Source organism: Lepisosteus platostomus, chromosome 13, assembly GCF_059453375.1.
Source record: "Lepisosteus platostomus isolate fLepPlt1 chromosome 13, fLepPlt1.hap1, whole genome shotgun sequence".
NCBI lineage: Eukaryota > Metazoa > Chordata > Actinopteri > Semionotiformes > Lepisosteidae > Lepisosteus > Lepisosteus platostomus.
Window position 1 is genome coordinate 34,982,270 of NC_142623.1, and position 27,071 is coordinate 35,009,340.

Genomic DNA, 27,071 nt, shown 5'->3' on the forward strand with positions numbered 1-27,071 from the left:
TTGTAGAGCCTCATTTTATCTGTCAAGCAGGTGTTGCATAACTGTGCCAGTGATCAGTTTAAGTCAAATAAGTTAACTTGGTACAAAATAAAAAAATACTTTTTGAGTTTAATATCTTTGTGATGCTCCTCAATTTCTAGAGCAACTTGAACAGGCAAATTATTGAATTCTGTTTACTCGGCCCACTTTCTACAGTGTTTTTTTCACAAACTATGAATTGAAGAGCAGATGTTTTGTGACCAGCATGATATGAGATTAGCCTTTAAAACTATAAGCACTCATTATATCTGGAAATGTGGTTTTACCATCAAATCTACATATACCCACTTGAAGTGATTCAGATTCCTGCTTAGTCAAGAAATTAACCAAAAACAGTCTTTGAAAATGTTCTACCTGGGCTGTCAATTTCTTTGAGACAACGGATGGGATGTGTCTGATGTATTACACACGTTTTTAATTCAGGTGGTCACTAAGGAAGAAGTCAACAACACACTTCAAACAGCCAAAGGACAGAATTCAGTATTAAGTACTATAAGCACAGGAGAGATCAAAATGTTTTGGATGCTAGTAGCACTCAAGAAGCATAAGTCACCTGATGGTGTCTTGCCACTTGTGCTCAGGTAAGTGACAGTGGAAATGGGTCAGTACCAATTAGCTTTAGAATTGCTAATGTAGTATCCATCCGTAAGAGTGAAATGGAAATGTTTTCCTAGGGAATAGTCCTGCATGGGTTTAGAAAAAGTAGGTGTTGCTTAACTAACTTCTTGGAGTTCTATAAACAAGCTACATCCATGATGGATTCACACAGAGCACAAAGATTAATCTTGAAAATTGCAGGGAGGCATTCAGGAAACTGATAGATTGGATTGAAAATTGGTTAATAAAAAATGGAGATTACAGGTTACAGGTTTTACAATACTGAAATTGGGGTGATGTAATGGTGTATCACAGAGATCTTTGCAAGGCCCAAATTGCTCTTTATTTACCGATAAGAAATTAGGAGGATTAGCAAATACCCCAGAATAGTGTTCTGTTCAATAAGATATAGAAAATACCCAAGACTAGGTGAACTCGGAGATATCTGCCTGGTCTTGTTTATTGTAGTCAAGTGAAGCCAATACCCTTCCTTAAGGAAACAACAGGGTGAGATCAATTATTAGCTATCAAATGAGTTAGCTGGGCTGAATGTCCTTGTCTTGTTTGTAACCATTCTGTGTTCTTATTAAAATTATGGTGCTAGATCATTTACAGTAGATGTTATTATATAAAAGGGACTTTTTTCTTTTTAATGGTTGATTTAATAGTTTATTGTCCTTTTAAATATATTTAAGGTTCTTTATAGGTTTTGAAATCTGGAGTAGATTGAGCAGCATTGATGATGCATATTCTGAAATTGTTATATCCAGTGTCTCAGAGTTTCCTTGGAGATCTACTTAAAAATGGACAAGCTGCAGTCTTGTTGAACATGATTGCTTCAAAGGCTAGCTTTTTGTCCTTGTAGATGGTGTGAAACTTGACCCAGACCTGACTTCAGACCTTTGAAGGCTTGTGAATTGATGTCATCAGACCCATTTGTTATTGTCTTGTTTGAAATGATATAAGGCTTGATGATAATATTTTACTTTCTGTAGCCAGCTCAGCACAAATTTAGCCTTTTTATGTTTTAACAAATGGAAGTACCAACATACTTCAAAAAGTTGGTAATGGGGTAGTGTTTTCTTAACGTAAATCCTCAAGAAATTAAATTAAAGCACTAAAGACTTATTTCTGAGACCTGAGTTTGTTTACTGGTTTGCATTAATGAAATGGTGCTTAAAAATACTTTGCCTTTTTGTACAGTGTATGTTTTTAGATTAGTTTGCAGTAAGAGGACCTAGCAGTATTCTACTCTTGTCCGTGTGTAGCCGAGTTGTGAAAACTGTGGTTGAAACCATAACATAAAATTGTGGAACTTCTTGATAAGCAGTAAAAACAAGATAAGAAGTGAGATTATAGACCAAGAGGTTCTGAAAGTCTGAAGGTCAGGAGGCCTTTGTGTTCCATAATGATTCTCTTCATGAATCCCTTCAAAGCACTCCACTCTGAGTAGCAGGGTCTATTGTAGGTGACTCTTATCAACCCCAGCAGCTACTGCCGATAATGGTATTTCCTCTCAGGAAATCAAAGAAATGTTTAAAGAAAACCAACAAATTTCAATGGTTGCCTAAATGAAAATGGAATAAAAAATTTGCTCTTTTGAGAAAAGAGCTATATTTAAAATAGTTAATGGGGAATAATTTTCAAGTCATTTGCAACCAATTAAGAGGAGAATGTGTTGACAGTTTCGCAGTTTAGTCACAAGGGAATGTTACAAAATTAAGGTTATATGGTTTGTCATTTTTTGTTTTGTTTATTTGGTTTAGCTTTTTTCTAAGGATTTTTTTATAGCTAAAACATTTAAACTAAAAAGCTCATTTGGTCCATCTGGTTCATTTGGTTGGATCACTCTTAGCTGAGTGATCCAAAGATCACATCTAGCTGCTCCTTTCCTTGCTAGCTTGGTCCAGCTTTTCACAACCATTTATGTAAAGAAATGGCCCCTGTTCTGAGTTCTAGATTCCATTCCTTGTAGTTTCTATTTGTGGTTTGTGTTTTCCTTTTGACTCTGAAGATACTGAATGGGTTGTTTGCCAGTGGCTTTGATTCAAGTGGAATACTTGAATCAAGTCCCCTTGTAGTTGTTTGTTGAAGACTAAAAAGCTCAGTTTTTTTTTTTAGGTTGTGAGAGTAAGACATTCACAGAAAATCTAACTTATTGCTGTACTCTGAAATCATTTCAGAGAAGTTTTTTTTTGTAATATGATAGACAAAATTGTACCCAATACTCTAAATGAGGTCTTCCCGAGACCATTGTACAATTTAAATTTAAATCTAAATAAGATTTAGATTTGGGACTTCTGACAGTATATCCTAACATTTTGTTTCCCTTTTTAATTACTTCTTCACACTCTCTAGAAGACCACAATGATTGATCTCTGATTTGTCTGCAAAAAGACAACTAAGATAGATAAGAACTACATGATCTTTCAAACACTGGTATTTTGTCTTTACCATTGTTTTGTAGCATTCTGGCCAATCAAATAATATAGTTCTGCCAGCATAGTTACGGTCTTATCTTAAACATCGAGTGATAGAGAAAATGGGCTTTTACCCAATAGATCAATGGTTACAAATGACTTGCCTTAAAAGACAGTACAAGAAATCTTTTTTCTTAACCTATTTTCTTAAAAATCTGGCTGATTGGATGCTACTCATACCATTTTGACCCACAACGTACATGCTCTCAATTTAAGCAGTCACAGCTTACGGGGTTGACTCCAGAAAATGGTCAATATTGGGGGGGGGAAAGTGCTTTATTATCCGAAAACATTGTCAAGCATGCTTACAAGAGCTAGTTAGTGAGTCTATACAGTTGCCTTATTTACTTTTATTTACTGTTTCTGTACTTAATTTTATTTACTGTTTTTGTACCTAATATAAGAGGTTAGTAGGTTTTTTTTTATAACGGTTGTAGGGTAAAATTTGACTATATGCGAATCTGGTTTTAAGCGCTACTCAAAGTCCCTAACCCTCATGTATGTTGTAAGTCAACTTTTGCTTTCACATGAGCTAGCAGGGTAACATTGCCAATAGCATTTTATTTTTTCTATAAAGTTGGTCACAAAAATGTTGCAGTTTATCAGAATATCCAGAACCTTAACCCATACAAAGGAAACCATTTATGGTAAATTGTTTACAGAATTATATTGGTAAAAACAAATATGATATTAAGACTGAAATTTGCATATAGTAGGGAGGCTGATGTTTTATCTGCATATCGCAGTCAAACATTCGCATAAAGGCTTTTATTAACTTGTTCAGCATGGAAGCTTTATTGCTGTTCCCAGTGGATATTTTAGTCTTGGCGGGCTAAGGATTGGGAGTGTGAAGATAAGAATGTGGCTTATGAGTTTGCCATACACTATTTTTTATGGAAAAAGTGCTCCACTTAGTAAGTAAAGTAAATATGGAGAAGAAAATGATACAGCTCAAGGTAAACAATAGCACTGCTAGGTTGTTAGGCTTCTGGTTTCGTTTTATCACAAGATGAAGCCAGTAGAGAAGGGTTCATGTTTGCTGTCCATATTTAGATTAAAGATGTCATTAGCATCACTGAGGCATGCAAATGCTAGAAAAGGGTAAATTACTTTTCTTCCAGGGTTAGGAAATAGATTATGGCAGTTACAGTACATTCACGGAGTCTTGTGGGCGGCACAGTGTTGCAGTGGTTACTCACACTTAGGGCCCGTTTTCCCATAAATCAGTTAACCTGATCTACTGTATGCAGTATATTTTTGGATTGTGGGGTGAACTGAGGACCCGCAGGAAACCGACGTGAACACGGAGAGAACATACAAACTCCACACTGAGCTCCCCAGGTCTGGAAGTGAACCCAGGGCCCCAGCACTGGCGAGGCAGCAATGCTAAACATACAGGTCATACACGCATAAAGGTAGAATATTGCATGAACAACTTAGGGACAGTAATCAATGCTTCGTAGCATGTGGTCTATAGAGTTGGTGTCGATATAAGCATGCTCACAGGTCATTATACAAGAAATTCAAAAATGAAAAGGAAGCATATTTGTACATTTTCCCTAGACAACACTAGGCTGATTGACTTGCTTTTCTTTGCAATTATGAAGACTTAAAGAATATACACTTGCAGGCCTTGGGTTATAGATAAAAGTTCTCTACCTCCGATCAATTTTGAGCAGTTGTGGTAAGAGGGTTCCCTGCTGTCCAAAAATAAGCAGTGACGTTCCTAATAGACTCTGAGGTAGAAAAGGAACTGACCTTTTCAAAGTGGAATGGATTTCCTTTTAATATGCTTATAATATGACCCCAGCAGATCCTTTCTTAAAATTTAGGCCCATTAGCGTGTAACGCACGAAGGCTGTGGAAAAGCACACAATAACTAGGAGAAATCTGTGTTGTGTGACTCATATTACGTATAATCAAATCTAAACCTAGTACTGCTGCTGCAGCAGAGTTTTTTTTTCTTATTTGTATTCAGGATGAATACCCAGTACAGTTTGGAGGGTTTCTTATTTAATGTTCATTTTTACCTAAAAAAAATCCACACCTTTATATAATAAGTTCACTTGCCCCAGCCCTGACCTAACATGTTTTTGATTTGGTCTTTATGGAAGTCATCAGTGTTGTAGGGCTTCACATTTCTAAAATGCCATTCCCCATTGCCCCAAGGCCCTATCAAGCTGTGTAAACCTAGCCTCTGTAATGATTACCTCTCAGGGCACTGTGGAGAGTGAGCATTCACCATTGCACAACAGTAGATTCTTTTTCTGTGCCTCCGAGAGAAAAATTAAAGATGTGCATACAGCCATTACAAAATGTGTATCCACTTGGAAACCTCCAGCTTTATTTCAGTGTTCAACCATTGTAAAATTGTATCTTGAAATTGTGAAATAGTTTTCATTTTTCTCAGTTAATTCATTGTTAAATTAATCATAGTGCAGTTGTGTGTAGCAGTGTTTTAGGGTTCTGGTCCTGTGACTGAAAGGTTGTGAGTTCAAGTCTCAAGCGAGCTATAGGATTTACTTAACACAGCAGTATGGGTGGGTAAATGGGTGCAAATGTAAGTCACTTTGGATAAAAGCATCATTAAGTAAATTTAACATTGTTAAAGTGGTATGTTCATTACATTGTTCATTAATTATGCCAAATAAAAAAAAAAAGACTGGAGGCAAATCTAAAGGATCACGACTGGATAGGTTTGTTTTAAAAGTATAAAAGCCTTGGGCATCATTTTTGTCAGAAGAACACAAACTCCAAATGAAAATGTATAATTCGTTAAAAAAAAACTTTTCAAACACCTTTATGCTTATGATAGTATTTTCTACAAGAAACTAGAAACACCCAAATGATTCAGAACTTAATTCTAGACAATATACAAAGACAAATGTTTTGCTATTTTTTCATATAAGATTTTCTGAAATCTCTAGAAATTATAAATTTATATTGTAGTATGTTACCTTTTAATGATGTTTATATTTTATAACAAATAGTGTGCATTACTGAGTATTTACATAAATTTTCATTAGAGATGAATCCAGCCACTTAATACAAGCATCTCATTTTGAGATGTCCTTCGAGTATTTTTAAAATCTGCCATTTAAAGACTTTTCTGCAAGGCTGATCTTTTATTCCTTCTCCATTTTGCTGTTGGTGATTTAAAGGCTTAGTGTATAAGGGTGGGATAAAAAGTCTGAATGACATGCACCCCGCTTCCAATAAAATTCCTTTGACACTAATGTAATATTTTATGCTTTTTAAGTCTAAAAATAAACATGCAGCAATTGCAGTAAAAAGCCTAATTAACTTGAAAACGAAGGTATTTCAGTGTAACAGCTGCCTTAGTTTGGGGATTTTAATGAGCACTTCTTACACTGTGGCAGTTGTTCACAATTTTCGTATTACCAGCAATTCCTTACAGAGTTCCTATGGCATCTCGGTGTATTTGCATTGTAATTCAGTTAATTCTCCTTGGAGTTGTTGTAAGATTCCTTGAGCAGGACAGAAGCTAGTAATGCCTTAAGCATGTGGCTTGCTATCTTTTTCTATATTTTATAATGCACAAAACACATTTTACAATGTAATGCCTCATCTATAGCCTAATGAGATGAAAGTATATATTTTATTATTTCACATCTGATGATGTCAGAGGGAAATCAATAGGATTGTGCTGTAGCCCAATATCTGTGTGAGTGTACTGTAAATACTGAAATTGTTATACTATGATTGCCGTATGCTCTACAAGTGATAAGGTTGTTTAGGCCAAAACTGGGGAATAGGCAAACATCTCTGGGGGGAAAAAAACGAAAACATTTTTTGAGGCTTTCGTGTGGCTCAAACGTTAAGGGCACTTGCTCTGAGCACAGGGTTGAGAAGTCAAATGTTTGAGTCTGTGTCATGTCACTGCGACTGAGATTCCCCAAACAGTAAAGCATAACTGGCAGAGCACCACTGGTGGTAGGCTTGCGATTAGCTGGCCAGGATTTTTAAAATATCTTGCTGAAACTACGACTCCTGCGAGTCACTGGGAGCCAGCAGGCTTGCAGGGACGATAGCAGCTCACACTGTTACTCCAGTTGGTATCGACTCACCTCTTGGCCACTGTGAATCCTGCAGCTTGTTGAAAGCAGAATGGGTCAATACAGGGAGTGGGCACCAGAGAAGCATGTATGCCCGTCCTCAATCACCCGGCGCCCCCTCTCCTCCTACCCAATCGGTTGTTTGAAACTAGATGGGTAGAAAGTGGGGAAAAATGATCCTGTAAATGAAACGGTTTACAGTGTTCCCTTGAAACAAGTTATGTCAGTCTTGGCTGGATAAAAAAAATGTGCGAATAAAAGATGACACTGTAGTCACACTCTGAAAGTGTGAAAGTCACTTATAATGGAGATCAGCTCCCAATAAATACTGTCTGACTCTGTTGTCCTTCACAGTCATTTAATCAATTGAAGAAAAGAAAATGAATATAAATATCTTCTTTTCTGTTGGGGGGTAAAAGAAAAGACTGAACTCTACTCTTTCGTGATGTAAGCTTTTAATCATGCTAGATACAACAGGCGCATGAAACGCAATTAAAAATTCAAATTTCTTGTTGACCAGTACAATCCACTCATGCTGTCACAGTACAGCCTTAAGAAAATACATCAGGTTTTTGTTCGTGTTTGTTTTAAGTGAAGCTCACACCAGTTACCATTTTCTGGAAGATGCGGTTTTGCAGTAAGGAGGGGGGGTGTGTTTTTTTTTTTAAAAACCTGCCGCCGTGGGCACCCCGCTGTTTTATAATCCAGGTTGACAATAACCCACTGAGCAAATTACTTCAAATCTTGCCTAGCAATCCGTGGAAACCTTTATAGTTGATTAGCAACTCGGAGTCCATGGAGGAGCAGTGAGCGGTGATAATGTTTAATTTGCATCACATTTTTAGAGCCAGGCATTTCAGTGGCATTTTTTTTCTCCTCTTCTACAAAATGCGCACTCAGAGGCGTGAAGAATGACATCTATATAGTAGCAATTTAATTTTTGCAAATGTGAACGCCTTGTGATGCATTGTTTTGTGGGAGACATTTATAAACTTACTGAAATGTTGGAAGGGAAGCATTATAGTAAAGCAAATGCTTACATTATTGCACGCGTTATTAGAAGTGGGTGATAAACCTCACCATCTTGTATTCAGTGCTGTTTATTGTTAAAAGGCTCATACAAAATCCTCTGCATTCAAGGATTACTGATTATAATGAACAAGTACAGAGTGTAAATATCCAGCCATGTTCAATCCTCCTGCAGAGTGCAGAACTCCTCAATCAGAACATTGTCCATGATTCACAATGCCAGCTGGGCAGATTGGTGAGTTTGGGTGATGCTGTCAGGGCTACCCTTTTGCATTATCGGTGCAATGGTCTATGAAGTGAGCTGTCTGGCTGTCAGTATTGTCCCACAGTTTATAAGACACTCTTTTACTTAGTTGCTTTGAGTTGCAAAGGTGAACAAGAACACGCTGCAGTATTTAGTTTTGTACATTGGAGACTGAGGATGAAACATTTAAGATCTACTGGATAACAGTCTGTACCCCTGGAGCTTAATAGCAAAGGTTGTGTAGGTTTGGTCATTTTGAGCTTGTAAAACTGTATGTTCACAGTTCTGTTCAGCAAGTGAGACATTTAGAAGTCTCCTTAAAGAGAATACTAGTCCTCATAATCGAAATGTAGGGGCTCTTATTATTCCTAAACTGATTTTATGTCTAAGGCACTTGTCTAAAAAAACAGTTTAAACTGAACAAGATAATAACACTAGTGAGAATGCTATAAAACCTAATAAAAACAATCTATGGACCATTAAAGTGTAATTTATTTAGAAGACTATTAGATTGTACATAAAAAAACATGTACATTTTTTCGGAATGCCCTTTTAGGATCAATCCAGAAATGTCTAGTTGCTATGGCAATTGCCCCCTAAATAATGTTTAAAATGATGTTACTAATTAAAGTCGCAACATTAAACATAACCAGGTCAAGTATGATTGTGATGTAACCTATATTATTTGGCTCTGTCAAAATAAAACCTTTATATACAAACACCAGAGACGAACTGAAAGCTACTGTATATAAATAAGGAGGTTTTAGAAGGCAAATGGAACACAAAGCCCAGGTTTTTTTTTTGTAATAGCCCTTTTGTATGTGCTTGTTTTTTTCGATATTTACATTGTACAGATTTCACTTTGGCCCCTGCCGTGTTCGGACACAGGTCTTTTTTTAGCTTCTCGGGGTACAAGTCCGTAGGGAACCTGTCGGGGCTCTTATCTCAAGAAAGCCAGGCACTTACCCCACTGCCCCCCGCCCCTACTGTGCCAAAGACAGCCAGTTGCCTCTGCATCTGAAACATCGATAATCCACTTACTCTCCTAGCGGGGGGCAGACGGACTTTGCAGGGGCTCCGTGCAGTGGAGATTATGCCTTACAGAAATTGATATTAGATAATGGAAATGCTCCACTCTCATTGGCTGCCAGCCATGAGACCAACTGCAGGACAAATTCACACAAAATTAGTCTTTTAGTACTCTGGGGCCCCCCCTCTTTTGTTCAAAGGGTGAGCAAACTTTTTTTCTATTGGAATTTAAATCATTTTATTTATTATGTATCTTTTGAAGAATTATGTGCAAAAAAAAAAATCTATTAAAAAGGGACATTCCAAAGCCTATTGGATAAATGGTCCAGTAGGTGTCAGGAAAAGGAATTGAGAGAAACTACGAGCACTAGCATTTTCAGCTTTAATATGTAGAAGTTAACTTGTGTAAATTTCTGCATTTGTGATGTTTGTAAGTGTTAAGATATTTACACATTGATGCTAGAAATGTGAAATTACGCCTTTTTTTAGTAGCATCAGTTAGTCAGAATGGGTCATGTGTTTGTCTTGGCTGTTTGCACATTTGGAAGAGTCCAAATAAACAGGATTAGGGATTTAGGATTACAATCCCACAACCTTCCCAGATTGTAGGAGTTGCATCTTAATTCCCTCTGAGTTTAATTCTGTTTGTCATTCTGCTTCTTTAAGAACAGTTACCACACCAGCCAAGGAGGTAGTGGCCTGTGTGTTTGATTGTATTATATAACAGTTTTGTTTAAAATATATTAAAATCAAGAGCAGGGAGGTTCAAGTATCTTTATTATTAATGATATTCATCATAATATTAAAGTTAAGACGTTGTAACCATTTTTTTACATCAGGAGTGCATTTGACTAGTGTATTTTAAAAATAGACTGCATGGAACAGTTGTTTATCAGAATACTAGAATATTGGTCTGTTGACGACATTATTCAAGTACAGCTTGAAGTTTCTGGTTCCCAAGTTAGCGGACGTTTAGTTACAGAACAAAATAGTGGTGGGGTAACCATCTTGGTTTAAAGAGTAAAACCTTTTCACTGTGTACTCAATTTATTTTTACTAGAAATTATACCTACCAAATCTGCTATTAATTGTACACTGGAACCCTTGAGGTGCAAATTTGAATCAGATTTGCTGAAACCGGCCTAGTTTTCAGTCAGTCGGTGCAGCAGTTCCCAAGGCAGGCAGGCGATAAACTCTTCAACCACTCTGTGATCCTCCATACTTCCCCAAAAAACTGGAAGAACAGTCGTGATGTAATACAGCTAAAAGAAAATGTGATTAAACTATGAAGTCCAGTGTTGTGATTCTGTGCAGTTTGTGTGGAATGCTTTTTTATAGATTTAAGAAGTGATGTAATTATGCGGTTTACCCCTAGGCCTCTGGTCTCATAGCAAACAGTGCCCACTCAGTGGGGTACGTTGTGGAACAAGATGAGGTTGATTCTATGCTGAAAAGCAGAAAAATCGGGGGGGGGGAGTTTTGGCTGTTGAGCCTTGATCTTGGAAATTAGCCTGATGGCTGAAGAAGGCACAACAGCCAAAACGTTGTTTTTTCTACCGTTTGGCATGAAATTGACCTGTACTTGTTCCTTTGCTGCCCGCACACTGACGCAGCTCCCCACTCGAACCTCTCCAGTGTTTTTAAAAGTGGTAGGAATTCAAAGCATGTAAAGTACTTCAAAATAGATTGATTTATTCAGTGGTTTTTGTTTTTCTTACTCTGTTCTACTAAAGATTTATGGTTACTGGTTTCTTAAAGTGGTTTCCTAGAAGCTACAACTATGAACTTTTTAATACTTAAGTACTTTTAATAATTCAGACTACCCTTATCCCTTTTAAAATAACAACCTGTTAATTGAAAGGCACAAAGAGGAACCTCTGCTTTCTTGACATTTGAATATTTACAAAAATGTTTATTTTAAGTCCTTTTACTAAGCAAAATAATAAATTACTCCCTTCTAAAAAACACTGTGGTCTTGCTCCTGGGTGAGCAATGTTGTCATGCAGTTTCCATGGAAAGGACTGTTACTATGGTGTCTCCATGGAGAGTGTGTTGTTGCTATGGTATTGCCTAGAATATGGAAGGACATCATTTATTACTGTCAGTGTGCTAGCAGTAACGGAAATCTTATTGCAATGTGGATTTTACTGTTTCCATAGTGTCTTTTTTTTAGAAAATGTATATTCCCTAACAGAAAAATGCTACTGAACAATTAATCTCCCAGACATGTGGCCTGCATTGGTTATGGGGGTGTGGGGGTCCTAAAGTAGATAACGTTTCTCTCTGCAACACTTTGCATCATCAATATTGCATGTAGTTTGGTTTGCTTCAGGAAATTAAGGCTTGCAGTTGAGCTGTCTAGAACTTTTGTTTTTGTAAATTCTGAAGGTTTAGGCGTCTACTCTTCTGTTATTGCAGCTGTAAAAATTAATATGCTGTGAATATCTTGGATATGAATTATCCCATAGCATAGTTATTTTAGTAAGTCTTACCATAAGCCTTTTATTAATTTATATTTTTGTAAAAACTCATTGAATGTGCCTACAGTATCTCATCAAATATCTAATTACATTTCACCTTTGGGGATAACAAGTATCTGACGGAAAAAGCATGCATTCTGTAAAGTGTATGCGGTTTTGAAGCCTTCTAAAAAATCAAAATGTTATAGTAAAGCAATGTGGTAGACGCAAGTTTTGAGTGCTAGCCATTTCCAGGACAGGGCATGTATCAGTAACACAGTAAAGATAGTCAGCTGGCCATTTGTTTTTTTTGTGAGGTGTAGGAATCACTGCTGCAACATTCGAGGTGCTTATCTGAAACCAGTGTACTTCTACCTGGCCAGTTTCAGGTCCTTTGTTGTTGCAGTTTCTACGACAGCAGAAGTTGGAAACTGAAATGTCGGAAAGCCATTTCATTTGAAGTAACACCATTTCGATCTTTATTTTCTCTCTTGCATCAATAATAGCTATTAGGTGTGCAATTAACTGGCCAAACAGCTTTCGCTCAGGTGATGTCTGTGGCATGGGATGCATCTCAACAGAAAAACAAAGCAGAAAGCAAGCCGCTGATCTGTGCTAAGTATATCTGAACCTTGTGTGTAAATAATTGTATTGCGGATTTTTAGGGAAAACGAGGTGACCTGCTGGTGTGGCTGTTGGTGGTTCTGTGCCATACCTCCTAGGCACCGCTCTGAACTCCAACCAGGGTGCCTGCTGTATGGAGTTTCCATGTTCTCCCTGTGTTCGTATGGGTTTCCTTTTGGAGCTCAGGCTTCCTGCCATCTCCCAAAAGTATGCCAGCTAGGTTAATGGGAGCCTTGAAATTGTGTAGCCCTCATCTCCACAGTGTAGCCCTGGTGCTTGTGCTCAGTAGAAACGCATGCAATGTGTTGCTGTCTCTCTATCTCCAGGGATAATCGGGTTTCTGCTTTGAAAATGGAATTTTAAGGAAAAGGACATGTTTTTGGTTACCTGTGGTGTTTAAATTTTAATCTTTGATTTCTTGGTGAATTGAATGCCACATAATTAGAGGCAGCACGTATTGCGTCGATTTGTTTCTAAACAAAATTTAAACAAAAGAAGATGACCTTACCTTTAGACAAGGGGGAGAGGTAGTGAACAAAATAATGAATTCTGCTTCTTATTAATGTGCTTTGACGTATCGATGTCATATGCTTTTTCAGGGGAAACATGCCTCTTGTTCAATTTTTTATTTGTAAAGCAATTTCATTCAAATCCTTTAAAGTGCTTTTGAATGCAAATACACAAATGAGTCTTGGCATGCCTGTATGACTTTCCTAGTCCCAACAAAGCATGATATAAAATTGTTTTATCAGCCTAAATATTTTATTGTGGAAACGGCTAACATATTCATAGCTAAATTCATAATTCACTAGCTGCTAATTCTTCTTGTTTTTGTTCCACCTTAAGTCTTAATAAACTGAACTGAATCATTTATGGACTGATATGGTGAAGTTACCACTTGAGGATTTAAACATTTCCTATTAAATCAGTAGGACTGTGGTACTCAAGGTTCAAAATTGTTCTAACTTGTTGTAGTGATGATGATGAGTAATTGAGTGTTCCATTAATTAAACACATTTAACCTTTTTAAAGATATGACTTAACGCCTATAAAATAAAGTAAATGTTAAAGAACATCTACAAAGATACTTACATTTGTAATATCCTATGGGCATACTACATCACTAACACTTAGCATGTTGTGACAAAGCCCAACTCAAAATTGCACCTGCAAGGAATGAGATAGAAATTAATTTGAAGTGCGAATCCTTTGAAAGACACTGTAATTCCAAGGTGTTATGTGAGAATCCTTTTTTTTTCCTCCAGTGGTTCTTCATTTTTCTGTCAGTATCCTAAAAGCATCATTTAAAGCCTAGCTTCTAAATGCAATGCAAGGCACATGCAATACACTGTAAGTAAAGCTATCACACAATCTAAAATGGATCAGCAATATTTTTTATATAATCTCAGAGGACTCGGTATTCAGGTGCATCTATCAGAATGTTAACAATAACTTTGCTCTTCTGTCAGTCATCTGAACGATTAAAGAATTTCCATGTGTCTTTGTAGGACTACAGCTACACTGGATATATTTCCTAATCTAGTCTTTCCTTTTCAGTTGTCACCTGAACGGTTAACGCATCGAGTGATTATTTTTTGTTGTGCATTAAAATTCAGTATGTTCTCTGCATACAGTGTTCTAAGTACATAGAGAATTTTATGCTTGCTTTGTACAGCTCCAGTTGAGATCCTTTTCGTCTTATTCTTCAGGCTGCTTCTTTATCAAAAAGCAACATCATTTAACGGTATGGAGCAACATACATACGGCATTTGAAGTAATAAATTCCACTGAGATGGTATTCCATAAACAAATTTGTTACCAGTAACACCTGTATAGCACTTTTCCTCTTTTTAGAAACGGTATTTCACATTTATTGAGGTCAAAAGAAATGGATACAGTTTTGTGGTGGTTAAGAGGACACCTTTGAAGAATTTATCTTGAATGGGTATTCTGATTTTATTTGTAAATTGTCTTGTCTTTACATTAAGACGTAGGCTGCCCCAGAAATCAAATATCACGTTTTTTAGGTGACAATCACGTTTTGCGAACCAGTCTTTGTCCTTCTCTTTGTCTTTACAGAATGGGACTGAAATGACAGGTATTGGATGTGGGGGTGGGCAGCACAACTAACATCCAGTATTACTTCCTGGCAACCCCCTGTGGAATTCTTTCTAGCTTTGTTTCACTTCATAAAACATTTTTTCCTCAAATTCCAGTGGGGATATTGGATACCTTGCATTGACTGTAGCTAACTAAAGGCAACAGCCCAAGAAGTATCGATTTCACGTGCTACAGCAATAAACTTTTGAAGTGATAAAATGCTCCACCCCCCCCACCATCCCTTTTTTATAATTACTTGGAGTGTTTTTTTCCTACTTTGCTTTTCTCTTTCCCCTTGGAGCTCTTAGTTTTTTTTTCTCTGTGTCCTTAAGTCTGGATCAAATTACTATGAGGAACTGCTCATATTACATTTCAGACTTGCTATAGCTTGCCATTCACCCACACCTCAAAGCAAACTCAATCTTTATATGTCTCTCCTAATTTCTGAAGGACTACAGTAGCTTTTTTTATGGGATTGCAGTCAGCTGTTTAATGACTTAGGTTGTAGGTTTCCGTCTGTTGAAACAAGGTTGAAGAAAATTTACTGCCAGAAAGTAAGCACGCTAGATAGAAGTTAACAAGGAATTACAAGTTTAGCTTGTTCCTTCATTTTTGCCGTTTCTTCCATGATACACTTTTTGCTGGTTTTGCCCAACAGTGTTCAGCTCATTAAAAGTTGTACGTACGGATGAGTGATACTAATGATCTTATTCAGGTGCAACTGAGTTTACAATGGGTTCAATAAATAATGGTTCTAGACATGCAGCATGCTGGATAAATTTAGAATAATATGGGGGTTTCAGCCAGCAAAGTTAAAGCTTTCCTTCACAGTATCACATTAGCATCCAGCACCTTGCTTTCTTTGTTGAAAAAGATAATTTGCAGGTAGATTGCCTCTTCTCTTTTTCACTCAGCATTTCCAGATCTTTTTTCTTCTCTTGTGAGAAAGAAGAATATCCTAGTTTAAGTGTAAGAGAACTTATTCCACCATGAATAAGGAGATTCATTACAACTCAGGGAAGGGATTCTCTACTGACAGATTTCACGCTTTTGTCCTTTGAGATCTCAATAGATCCAAAGATACATGTATATTCTGCTGTGAAAATAAAGTTCCTGCCTTTCAAATACACTTCCAGTTCTTAATTTATTCTTCTTGCATGAATACATACATTTCTATACAGAAATAATTACTGCATTTTGGTTACAGCACTATTTCTTTATGCTTACCCTGATAGTTTTCTTTTCCTTTTCATTTTACACATTGCTCTCACGCATCAGCTGTAGTTTTAGAGATGAAGCATTAAGAGATTTTGTACCTTTGAAGTTAATAAGCAGGTATGAAGATCATTTTTTAAAACCTTTCCTGGTCAATATGAGTAGTTTGTATTATGGGGTAAATGTAACATTGCCTTTAGAAACATTACACGTTTTGTCTTAATATTCCGCAACATTTTAGCCTTATGCTATATCAGGAGACTGTGGAGGATACTTTTTTTTATTTTACACTTTGCTGCTTTGAGTAGGTTTTAAAAAGTAGTAAAAATCAAAGGGGTAATTGCCATCTTTCAGAATTTGTTGAAATCTGATTTGAAGTGCCTCTTAAAATACTCATATTATGGCTTGTAATTCTAGGTCTCTGGTTATGTGAAGAGCATTGATATAATTTTAGTAGATGCTACTGTTGCTATTTACAGTGAACAGGTTTTCTTCTGGGACCTGTAGGCTTTGACCCTGGTGAATATCTGTGCCTGGGTGCTTTTGTAAGGATCATTTACAGTATACTGAACATCAAAAGAAAGGTATTGCCCTGTCTATGCATGATCTGTGCATTTTGGGTATTGATTAAATATTTTAGCATCATTTTGATTGATTGATCATTCATGACTTGTTGTTACACATGTCCTTGTAGCATAAGCATAAAATCTCCTCATTAATGAGACAGTAGACTGGGGACAGGAGATGAGTTGTTTTGACCACCCTGCTGGTTGTCCATTAATGTGGCTTACATATTCAGCACAATCCACTAATTGTTCCATAGAACATTATTTTTGTTTTAGCAGGTTTTCTGGCAAGAGGAGAATGTGACAGTTATGCTGAGCGCCTTACTCATCGTGATCATTTATGTTATGACCTGGGATAATGTAGGCATTTCGTTAGGGGTTAGAGACCCGTGGACAGACACATGGCAAACGTGATGAAAAGTGTGTGACGCAAACGTATTGCATCCAACAGTAGACATGCATTCTACTAGCTTCTGACTTTCACAGTTGATGACTTATGTTAATCATCAGAATAAATGTAACAATGTCACATCTATTCAGAGTGCACCTGCTATGAAAGTTATTTTTGCGATGAGTTTGTGGATTTGCTTAAGTTGTAAGTGATAAGTTTCTTTTCATGTTCAGTGTATGTGATGGAGACTATTCTTTTCACGGTCTTATTAAAAGTCAATAATGTGACTTGACCAGGTAAGGAATGATAAAAGATGGCAATGTAGGGAAGAAAATATGCTAAACCTTGATCATTCTTCTTATTTTATTTCCAGATCACCAGGACATGAAAACCCGGTAATGCTTTGGCGATGACCTGCAGAAATAGCCTCAAGATCCTGTGGCTGCTTGGATTCTACAGTTACCTCCTGGATCTAACTGCAGATAACCATCAAACAAGCCTGTCTAAAAAATCTGCAAGGAAATCAAGAACTTAGGAAGTGTGGGGGTTGGGGGCGAAAACAGAGGCACATAAAATTTGCACCAAAGCTGATGATTTACCATTCCGATATAAAATCCACCATCCGTCTGCAATGGTGACATGAAAAGCATGCGGTGGGGTGAGCTGTATCTTCATGTTTTTCTAAGTTGTTGCTGCTGCTGGGTGTTGTTTACCCCTTTTTAAAGACCACGCAGGAGAGCAGGAGCATGAATTTGTGTGGAAGAGTGCGGCGGCTGTTCCGGCAGCTAACGCTCCAAACGAGCCTACTGCTGCTCTTTGCGTTCTGCATGGTGAGCGTCTTCGTCTCCGCTTACTTCCTGTACGGCGTCAAGCGGGATCTGGAGCCAGCTGGCGACGGGCCGCCCCAGGACTGCGATGATCCCAAGGTCACCCCTTCCCGCCTGCTCCCTCTGAAGACCATGAAGCCCGCGGACACCTCTCGCACAGACCCTGTCGTGCTTGTTTTCGTGGAAAGCCTGTACTCACAACTCGGCCAGGAGATTGTGGCCATCCTGGAATCCAGCCGCTTTAAATACAGGACCGAAATCTCCCCGGGGAAAGGGGACATGCCTACCCTTACAGACAAAGACCGGGGCCGCTTCACTCTGATCATTTACGAGAACATCCTCAAATATGTCAACCTTGACGCCTGGAATCGAGAGCTGCTAGACAAATACTGTGTTGAGTACGGAGTGGGAATAATTGGTTTCTTCAAGGTAAGGTCCAATGCGCTAGCCCTTTCAGTGGTCGCTCTTTGTGAACTCTGCAAGTGTCGAGTGAAGAAGCAGCTGGGTCCCTCACAACTTTAAATAAGACCATGGCAGTTAGGTTCCTGTTAATCAATTGTGCGAGTTTCCAAGTGAAGTGCGTTCTCTTTGCCGATGGGGTTAACTGTCAACAAAGAAAAATCATTGTGCATTTTATGTGAGATGTTTTTTTAAATTGTTCTGCCATACTAAACTGACTTGGAACCCATCTCTGAGCCATTTTAACTAAAACCACATAAAGCAGTGTTAGGTATTTGGTTGTATTCCGTGTCATGTTTTGTTTTCAAAGCTACAAAATATGAAAATTCAAAAACTGTAGAGGGCTGTCAGACTTGATCAGTCTTGCATCAGACTTCGACTTCTAAACCCCAATTATTTATAATTATGAAGGGGCAGGAGTTTAATTAGTCAGGAGAAAAAACAACTAATGCAGGCAAGAGGATTGCCTTTACCTCTGAGCAAATTGAGCAAGGGTGTAATTGCTTGCATTCCTAACATCTGACTCTTTTGGGGATTTAAATTAGAAAATATTTGAAACCCAAGATTGGGTTCAAGACTTGTGAGGGTTCTTCAGACAAGGGTTCTTGTGGTTTTTTTTAACAGTATGCCCCTAATCTATAATTATTGTATGTTCTTTTTTATCTGGTCAGGGTTAGTTTAATCAAGAGTCATTTTGAGAAATCTGGGGAAGGAAAAACTCGGGATCAGTGCAACGTCCTGCTTCAGAAAGTATTGAAACGGCATCATGGCTTCACAATGAAGATGTCTGGATCCTATTAAACACCTAAATTACTTTCACACTCCATTGATCCCTTTGCCAATTCCAGCTCCGTCAGTAGGTGATAATGGACCTAGAAGTGTGTGGTAAAGCAAACCTGCTGGCTTTATTAGAACAACACTTGAATGTTTTGTGATTCCGGGTCTATTATCATACCAAGACTTTCAGATCGAGTTGGAATTCTCCATACGTTCGATGGTCTCATTCCTGTAAGAAGCACAAGCGATATTGCAGCCGGAAAGCTATTGCTAACCCTTTCACTTCAATTACACGTGCAAGCATAAACATGTTTAAGCCTACTTGTCTTTCTTTGTTAGTCCGTATTCATACTCATGTGTAACTGGAATAAAATCCTCAACCCACCACTTCATTCACTGCATAATTGCTTTCAGGCATTATAAAGAAACTAATGTTATGTGGCTGTTTGAATATGAGCCTTTGGCCAATTATATGCATATACAACAACTAGTGTCCATCTTTATTCACACTTAGAGTCTGACTCCAAACATATCATTTCCATGATTGCCCTGACACTGTTTAGCAGTGAACGAAATAAAAGGAGTTGATGATGGACTATAGGAAAGTGTTTTGAAATTGTTTGCCTGCCAAGACAGTAAATGTATAGATGACAGTTTAAGGACTGCTGTTAACAGTGTCATTTTATGACTATATAAAAATAACCATTTAATCCACTTGGTGTGGATGCATTTAACAGGGAGTATGCATCTCAAAGAAATCAGCTTTGACTCATCTGAACATGTTTTGTTTAAAAAACCAGTACATGTGGTGATTCCTTTAGCCTTTCAGATGAAAATGAAGCCTTTTTCTTCAAGCTGAAAATCTTAGTAGTTAATAATTGCTGGCATTTTTATCCAGAGGAATCCTCAAATACTTTCCACATAGGAGGGAACACTCTTCACATGTCACTGATGTGCAGCATCCACCTGGGTGACACATGACAGCCTTTACGCTCAGGCAGTCTCATTACACAGCAGATCTGGTTTAGAAGTGAGCAGTTCCTTCACAAATGGAATTAAGGGGGTAAATTTACATAGGTCAGGTTGTGCCAGGCCCAATTCAAATTTAAACAGGGCTCCCAGGTTAATGCCCCTACTCTTATCAACAGGGATGTGGGATCTTTAATGAGCAGTCACAGTCAAGATCAAAGTTGAACATTTCATCAGAATGACTGCACTTCCTCCAGAATTTTATCTCTTTGCTGGGGCATTGACTTGGAAATTCCTGTCCTCTGGAAAATTTTCTCCAACTGATTCACCATCACCACATATAGCAGTAAACCTTTTCTTTAGAGGTCTCCCATCCCAATACTGTATTGCTGAGATCCAACCTTACTTAGGTCTTGAGATCTTTCAAGATTAGTCTATAGGGTGGTAATGCTGCAGTCCCCAATGTATAGGTTTGTAAAACAAATGTAAAAAATGTAAAAATTATATACATTTAGTACAGTTCTCTCCACACACTGAAATATGGGGATCTGTTTTCCTGATTATATTGTTTCTTATACACAGTGGTTCTCTGTGAAAAAAGATTTAAGTTTTATTATAAACAAATGGTTGATGCTGCAATCCATATGTAGTTTAACACTACAATGCACTTTTGTTGAAGTATACAAGACACTTGTTGTCCTGACTGCTTTATCAGCCCTTTTCCGTTAGCTGGTATGTTTTTGCCAAAAAGCTTTAAATGAACAGTATAAATCAGCGCCTTTTGTCTACTTTCCACAAGACCAGCAATTCAATACTCAATTTTATTCTAGCATTTCCATTAGTATTTTGTAATGTAGTGTCTCTCTCATATGGACTTGTACATTTAGTTAGGGACTCTATGTATTTTCACCAAATATTAGCCCATTTCAAAGACAAACACTACTGTACTCTTTACAATGGACATTAAAGGCCTGTGCACTGTCATTCTTAACAATGAAGATTTAAATGCACTAAAACCTTTCCTCAATGAGCAGACTAAAAGCTTTCCAACACACTTCCTTTTGTGATTAGCTGAAGTAGTCCTCACATTGAATTACTTGTATTTTATTAACATTTTTACACTCAAGAGGTGTTGGCATGGGAACTAAAAGGGACGGGTGAATAGCTGCCATTTTTAGGATCTGTTGAAATACCTTTACTATACCTTAAATACATTGGTGAAATTTCTACAAACTCGTGTGAGGACCTGAATTACTTTGTTCAGTCACAAGCAAATTTCCACCATATAGAGCATTTTTGAAATGGGTATGGGAATATAATCTTCTTCCACATTTCAATCATCTTTAAGTTCCACAGTTAACACATCATCCAGTATATACAAACCTATTTACTCTCATTCTCGTCCACAAAACAAATCTTTACACCCTTGAGAGACTCGAGACCGTTTACAAAGACTTCATTATTCTTAGCTTTTGAGCCTAATATGCAGCGATAACTGTTTCTAAACAAAAGTGAGGAGGAAATGGGTTTTCTGAAAGAAATTGTTTTTACAGCTTAATCCAGTGAATCTTCCATAGACGGATATAACACTTTAGCAAGCAGTGAGGAATTCACAGATAACAATTCCTCTAGTCCTCGATTACCAGCCCACCAACAGAAACACTTAGGAGACAATGCAAAGGAAAATTCTACAGCACAAAAAATCTACAGCAGTGTTTTTTTAAACTTTAGCCTCTGTCATAATTGTATAAGGGACATGAATCTATAAATGCTCAGCACTTTTTTTAAAAGGTACTTATTCATGTAATAGACCAGGATGCACCTGCAAAAACAACAATCCCTGTACAGATTTCAGAAGCCAACCTGTATGTGTACAGTATGTCTAAGGGAATAGTTTACTGCATTTGCTATTACAAAGGCAACCAACAATACTTTGGGGAAACTAAAAGACGATAAGCAGACCCCTTTTGAAAGCTTTGTATACCTTTCACAATTAATAGCATTTCCAATTGCATGTCATTTCAGTAGTGATAATCAGAAGACATTGCCATCTGTGGAGTGTGTTAGTATGGAACAAAATACTACCCACAAACAGAAGGAATGAGAAATGTTCAAACTGGCAACTTTGAAATCTCTTGGAATAAACCTTCCATTAGTATTAGTATTCTGGTACAGTGGCAGCATCATCTTCAGAAGGTTTAAGCAACACTTTACGCAATTATAGTATAGTGACGGGGACACTTTATTGTAAAAAGGCGCCATCCTTCAGATAAGACTTAAAACCGTGGTCCTGACTCTGTGGTCATTAAAAATCCCAGGGCGTTTCTTAAAAAAAGTAAGGGTGTAACCCTGGCATCATGGCTAAATTTCCCATTGGCCCTTACCAATCATGGCCTCCTAATAATCCCCATCTATGTATTGGCTTCATTACTCTGTTCTCCTCCCCGCTAATAGCTGATGTGTGGTGAGTGTACTGGCACACTATGGCTGCTGTCACATCCTCAAAGTGGGGCTGCACATTGGTGGTGGTGGTGGAGAGGAGTCCCCATTACCTGTAAAGCGCTTTGAGTGGAATGTCCAGAAAAGCGCTATATAAGTGTAAGCAATTATTAATTATTATTACTTTAAGTGCACTGTGATCGCATTTTTCTAGCAGAAAGATTACTTTTGTCTACAAACATCAGGAAAAATGATTTTGTAATCATTCAAACGTTCTGTGCAGCATAACAACTTACTTTCATCTTGCCTCTTATGGTGTGAATTGGTATTGTTAATACTAATAATTGGTATTAATTAAAGCAACAATGAAAATGTCTTTAAAGGTTGCTGTACATTCTATTTATTCACTTTAAGAAATATTTAGCTGGAAATTTAGAGCCTATCTGGAGAGATGCTTGTTAAGAACAAAGAACAAAAATGCACAATAAAAAGCCAATTGAATGGTTTCTAATTTTTTTTGTTAAAAACCAAATTGCATTTTAAGTGAGCTTAACCAATTTCTGGATGATTTGGGAGTTTTAATTTTCTGGATAGAAAATGAAGAATTATTGAAATAAGTCTCATTTTTAAAATCCGATTTTAAAATTTAATTCGGAAACAACTTGGAAAATGAGCAGCGATATTGTTTGCTTTTCAATAAAAATATATCAAAATAGATTTAAAACTATGCCTGTGGATAACAAATTCATAGTCATGGGCAAAAATGTACAGTTGACATTTTTTTGACTGAGATTAATGCCTATAATATGTGCCTTTGTAAGCAGTTTTATTCCAACTGTATGCCAGTGTTGATGCACACACCATTCTTTCATGCAGAGGTCTAGTATGTTTACTTTCATATTAAAGAATAGTCTGTGTTATTGATACCCTGTTGTGCTCTAGAACAGTTTCCCAATCTTGGAGTGCCAGGTGTCCTCTTGTTCTCATTCCAACTGAACTTTTTTTACTTTAAATTTATCTGCCTGCTTGTGTTTTGAAAACTGTTTCAGTTCTTTAAATAGTAGACCAAGGTTAGAAATTAGTGTGAAACCTCTGGGAGATACTATGTCTGCTGTCCTCACACTGTATTGTTTCAGTGACTAAAATTAACCAATGGGCTGAGAGTATGAGAATATTAAATTGTTATTCTCACCTGTATCTGCAAAACATTAATAAACAAAGCATTTTAGAAAGGTAGCAGAAGAAGAAGGAAGAAGTGAGAGACAGAGTTCCACTTACTGTTTTGGAAGTGACACGCATAATGTATATTGTGAGGCTTTATCCCTAGTTTAGAAAACAATTAGAAATTAATGAGTTAGTTCAATTAAGTCAGTTCAGTAAGCTTAATTGATCAACATCTGAGTTGAAATGAAATCTAGAATTGAAGAGGACCAGGATTAGGAAATAATCTAGAGCAGTAATACTCTACTTGTTGCCTTCACAATCGCCATTCCTTGCAGTCCTTTGGATATAACCATCTTATTACTTGTTATATTGATCTTGCTAATCATGAACTACATTATTAAGGAGTTGGTTGTAGCAATATCCTGCAATAGGGTGGACCAGAATGGCTAAAGAATTAGTAACCTTGCTCTTGAGGATTTAAACTAACAGCAGTAGAGAGCAGACAACAAATGAAAATCTTCCGTAGAGTATAAAGGAATCATTAGTTGACCCATATTCCCTTTCTTCATCCAGTCCACCATCCAGTTAAACTTATTTTCATGTAGCCCATTTATATTTTTTACAACTAGGAGGCTAAAAGAAAATCTATTATGGTATGCATGTGCATTTTATAAATTTCTCAGCCTTTTACGTAACTAGAACTGAAAGGTTTGTTACTGTGTGCATCATTTCAAGAACAAAGTGGGAGTGGATCTTTTGTATTTTGTATTTTGTAAGATTATTATGGTAGCAGGAACTTCATAAATACCAGTTTGGCAAATGTAAATGCCGTTTGAGATACTTATTCTTTTTTATTGTTCTGCATTTTTACTTAGGCCAATGAGAACAGCTTGCTTAGTGCCCAGCTGAAGGGCTTCCCGCTTTTCCTGCACTCCAACCTGGGCCTGAAGGACTGCAGCGTGAACCCCAAGTCACCCCTTCTTTTCATCACTAAAGCCCACGAGGTGGAGCATGGCCTGCTGCCCGGTGATGACTGGACCGTCTTCCAGTCCAACCATTCCACCTACGAGCCGGTGTTGCTGGCTAAAACCAAGTCCGCGGAGAGCATTCCCCAGCTGGGGGTGAGCGCTGCGCTCCACACCTCGGTGGTGCAGGACCTGGGGCTGCACGATGGCATCCAGCGTGTCCTCTTCGGCAACAACCTCAACTTCTGGCTCCATAAGCTGGTCTTTGTCGACGCCGTGTCCTTCCTGACTGGCAAGCGGCTCTCTCTGTCCCTGGACCGCTACCTTCTGGTGGACATTGATGACATCTTTGTGGGCAAGGAGGGTACACGCATGAAAGTCCCAGATGTCAAGGTCTCTTGACTTTTTCCCTTCTTTTTTCTGGTGCCCTGTGGGAGTTGTGCTACTTTTTTGAAAGGCTTTAACACCGTGAGAAAAGATGTAGAGCCGCTTTCGTCTATAATCCACAAGCACTCTGCTAAATCCTTAGAAACATTCGTCAGAGTGGGCAGCTATGCTGTTACGCATTCTTAAGTTCAGCATTTTGTGCAGACTTTGATTTCACTTGCTGTTTTTTAGGTTATTAAAGTACAGTCAGAGGTTCTTAAATAAAACCCTGTGTATTAAATATCTTGAGTATTATAAATGTTCTTCCACAATTCTCCTTGATGGTCTTCTTTTCTAAATGGTAGAAAATTAAGTGACATAATGAAAAGATTCCTGAAACCAAAAAGCATATTCCTGGCATCTTTTGTTCCAATTGCCAGCAAAGTAGAAACACATTGGCAGCACACTAAATTGCACTACTTTTCAAAGTATGTAAGTGTTTTGGTGCGAGTCCATCACTTACTTTTAAATTGTTTCCGGGTAGGTACGAGAAATCTGAAAAACATTTTACCTTTTGTGCTCTTCATACAAATGTGTACTAATAGTACAGAGATACTGTTGATCAGCCTGTGCCCTCCTTGAATTTCTGGCAGCTTTATTATTTTTGAAACTTCTCCAGTAATGTCTGAAGCTGACAGAGAGGATAATAACATTGTACAATGATAGTTCAAGTAGGTCGCTGCGTCAGCATGCGTAGGCTGCAAAGGCACAAGTAAAGGTTTATTCCATGCTGAAAAGAGAAGAAAGGAAACGCACATGAAGAAGGCTCCACAGCGGAAACGTGTTCCTTTCTTCTCTTTTCAGCACGGAATAAACCTTTTACTTGTTCTTTTGCATTGTACAAAGATGTTCATAAACTTAGATGTGGTGTGAAAAAAGCACAGCATTGTTTTCATAATCATTCATCTTTATTTTTAACACCCAGATATAAGTATTCAGGAAAGGAAAGAAGACGGGTTTTAAAAATCAAAGTGGTGCTTTTGACAGCTAATTGTTCTCATTGTTATATGTAAGTCAAATCTTGACAAGATAGAAATGAAATATGCTTTAGATGGCAGGTTTTGCAAGTATTCTCATTGACATCAAAGAAAACAAACAAGAAAAGCTGAATTCAGAGCCTATGTAATGTATTGATCTTATTTAATAATGTCTGCTGTCATTATTTGCAATGGGGGAATTTGTTTTTCTTGTTTTAAAGAAAACAAAGAAAAAGATTGCACATTTTGTTGCAGCTCTTAGTAACAGTGGACTAAATGTAACCTTACAAATCTTATGTTTTGTACTTTACAGGCTCTGCTGGAGACACAGAATGAGCTTCGCACCTATGTTCCTAATTTTACTTTCAATCTAGGCTTCTCAGGGAAGTTTTTTCACACAGGTAATTCACTGAGGTGGTAGCTTGTGACAAAAGCCAGAATGAAATGTAATTAGTTATTTGGCTTTTTCCAAATAAGTGTGTAAATCAGTTTGAAGAGCATTTTAACCCACTTGCACAGATACAAGTTCAGCTTCGATATCTGTGGCTTACTTTAAGTGACTTACTTAAAAGGTTGTCTTCTGAAGGAGATTTTACAGTTCTGGGCAGAATTTTATAATTCATCTCACTTAGATGGATTGCAATAAAGAAGAGTATAAATATGCTAAAAGCAGATTATGTGGCATATCCAATTGTGCCTGAAATTTGAGACTTTCTGTGAGCTGCAGTTAGGACTGTGACAGTGTGGCAGATCTGTACTGCTTATTGTATTATGCTTATCGAATGCATATGGGGGCGTGATGAATTGTAAGACGATCTACAGCAAGGGAGGTGTTGTGGGGGGGGATAACTTGTATCCAAAGCTTAATTGAAATTTTCTGAAGTAGGCCTAACTAAGACGTATCTTGTGTGGCTTCGTGGTCTCATTCATCTGCTTTGTCCCGTCAATGTGTTCAAAGGTACAGACGAGGAGGACAAGGGGGACGACCTCTTACTGTCGTATGTAAAGGAGTTCTGGTGGTTTCCCCACATGTGGAGTCACATGCAGCCACATCTCTTCCATAACCAGACAGTATTGGCTGAACAGATGATCCTCAACAAGAAGTTTGCCACTGTAAGTCTGGTACCGGAGAGCTTCAGAAATGCCTTGTAACTCTTCTGCTCCATGTGCTTTGAAATGAAAATCCTGCTCGCAGATCTGTGGGAAACCTGTGTATCCC

At 37.7% G+C, this 27,071-nt stretch overlaps 1 protein-coding gene across 8 annotated transcripts in view; it reads left to right on the plus strand.

Moving 5' to 3' along the window:
• ndst1b (N-deacetylase/N-sulfotransferase (heparan glucosaminyl) 1b) overlaps window positions 1-27,071 on the plus strand; it is an 81,211-nt gene that overhangs the window by 32,150 nt on the left and 21,990 nt on the right. For all 8 annotated transcript variants that reach the window (XR_015926142.1, XM_088604328.1, XM_088604327.1 and 5 more), the window contains 4 exons: window positions 17,223-18,105; window positions 24,360-24,842; window positions 26,166-26,253; window positions 26,811-26,965. Coding sequence is in view for 7 of the 8 variants with exons in the window: in XM_088604328.1 (XP_088460454.1) it covers window positions 17,596-18,105; window positions 24,360-24,842; window positions 26,166-26,253; window positions 26,811-26,965 (1,236 nt within the window). In the remaining variant the exon portion in view is untranslated. The remainder of the gene's footprint in view (window positions 1-17,222; window positions 18,106-24,359; window positions 24,843-26,165; window positions 26,254-26,810; window positions 26,966-27,071) is intronic.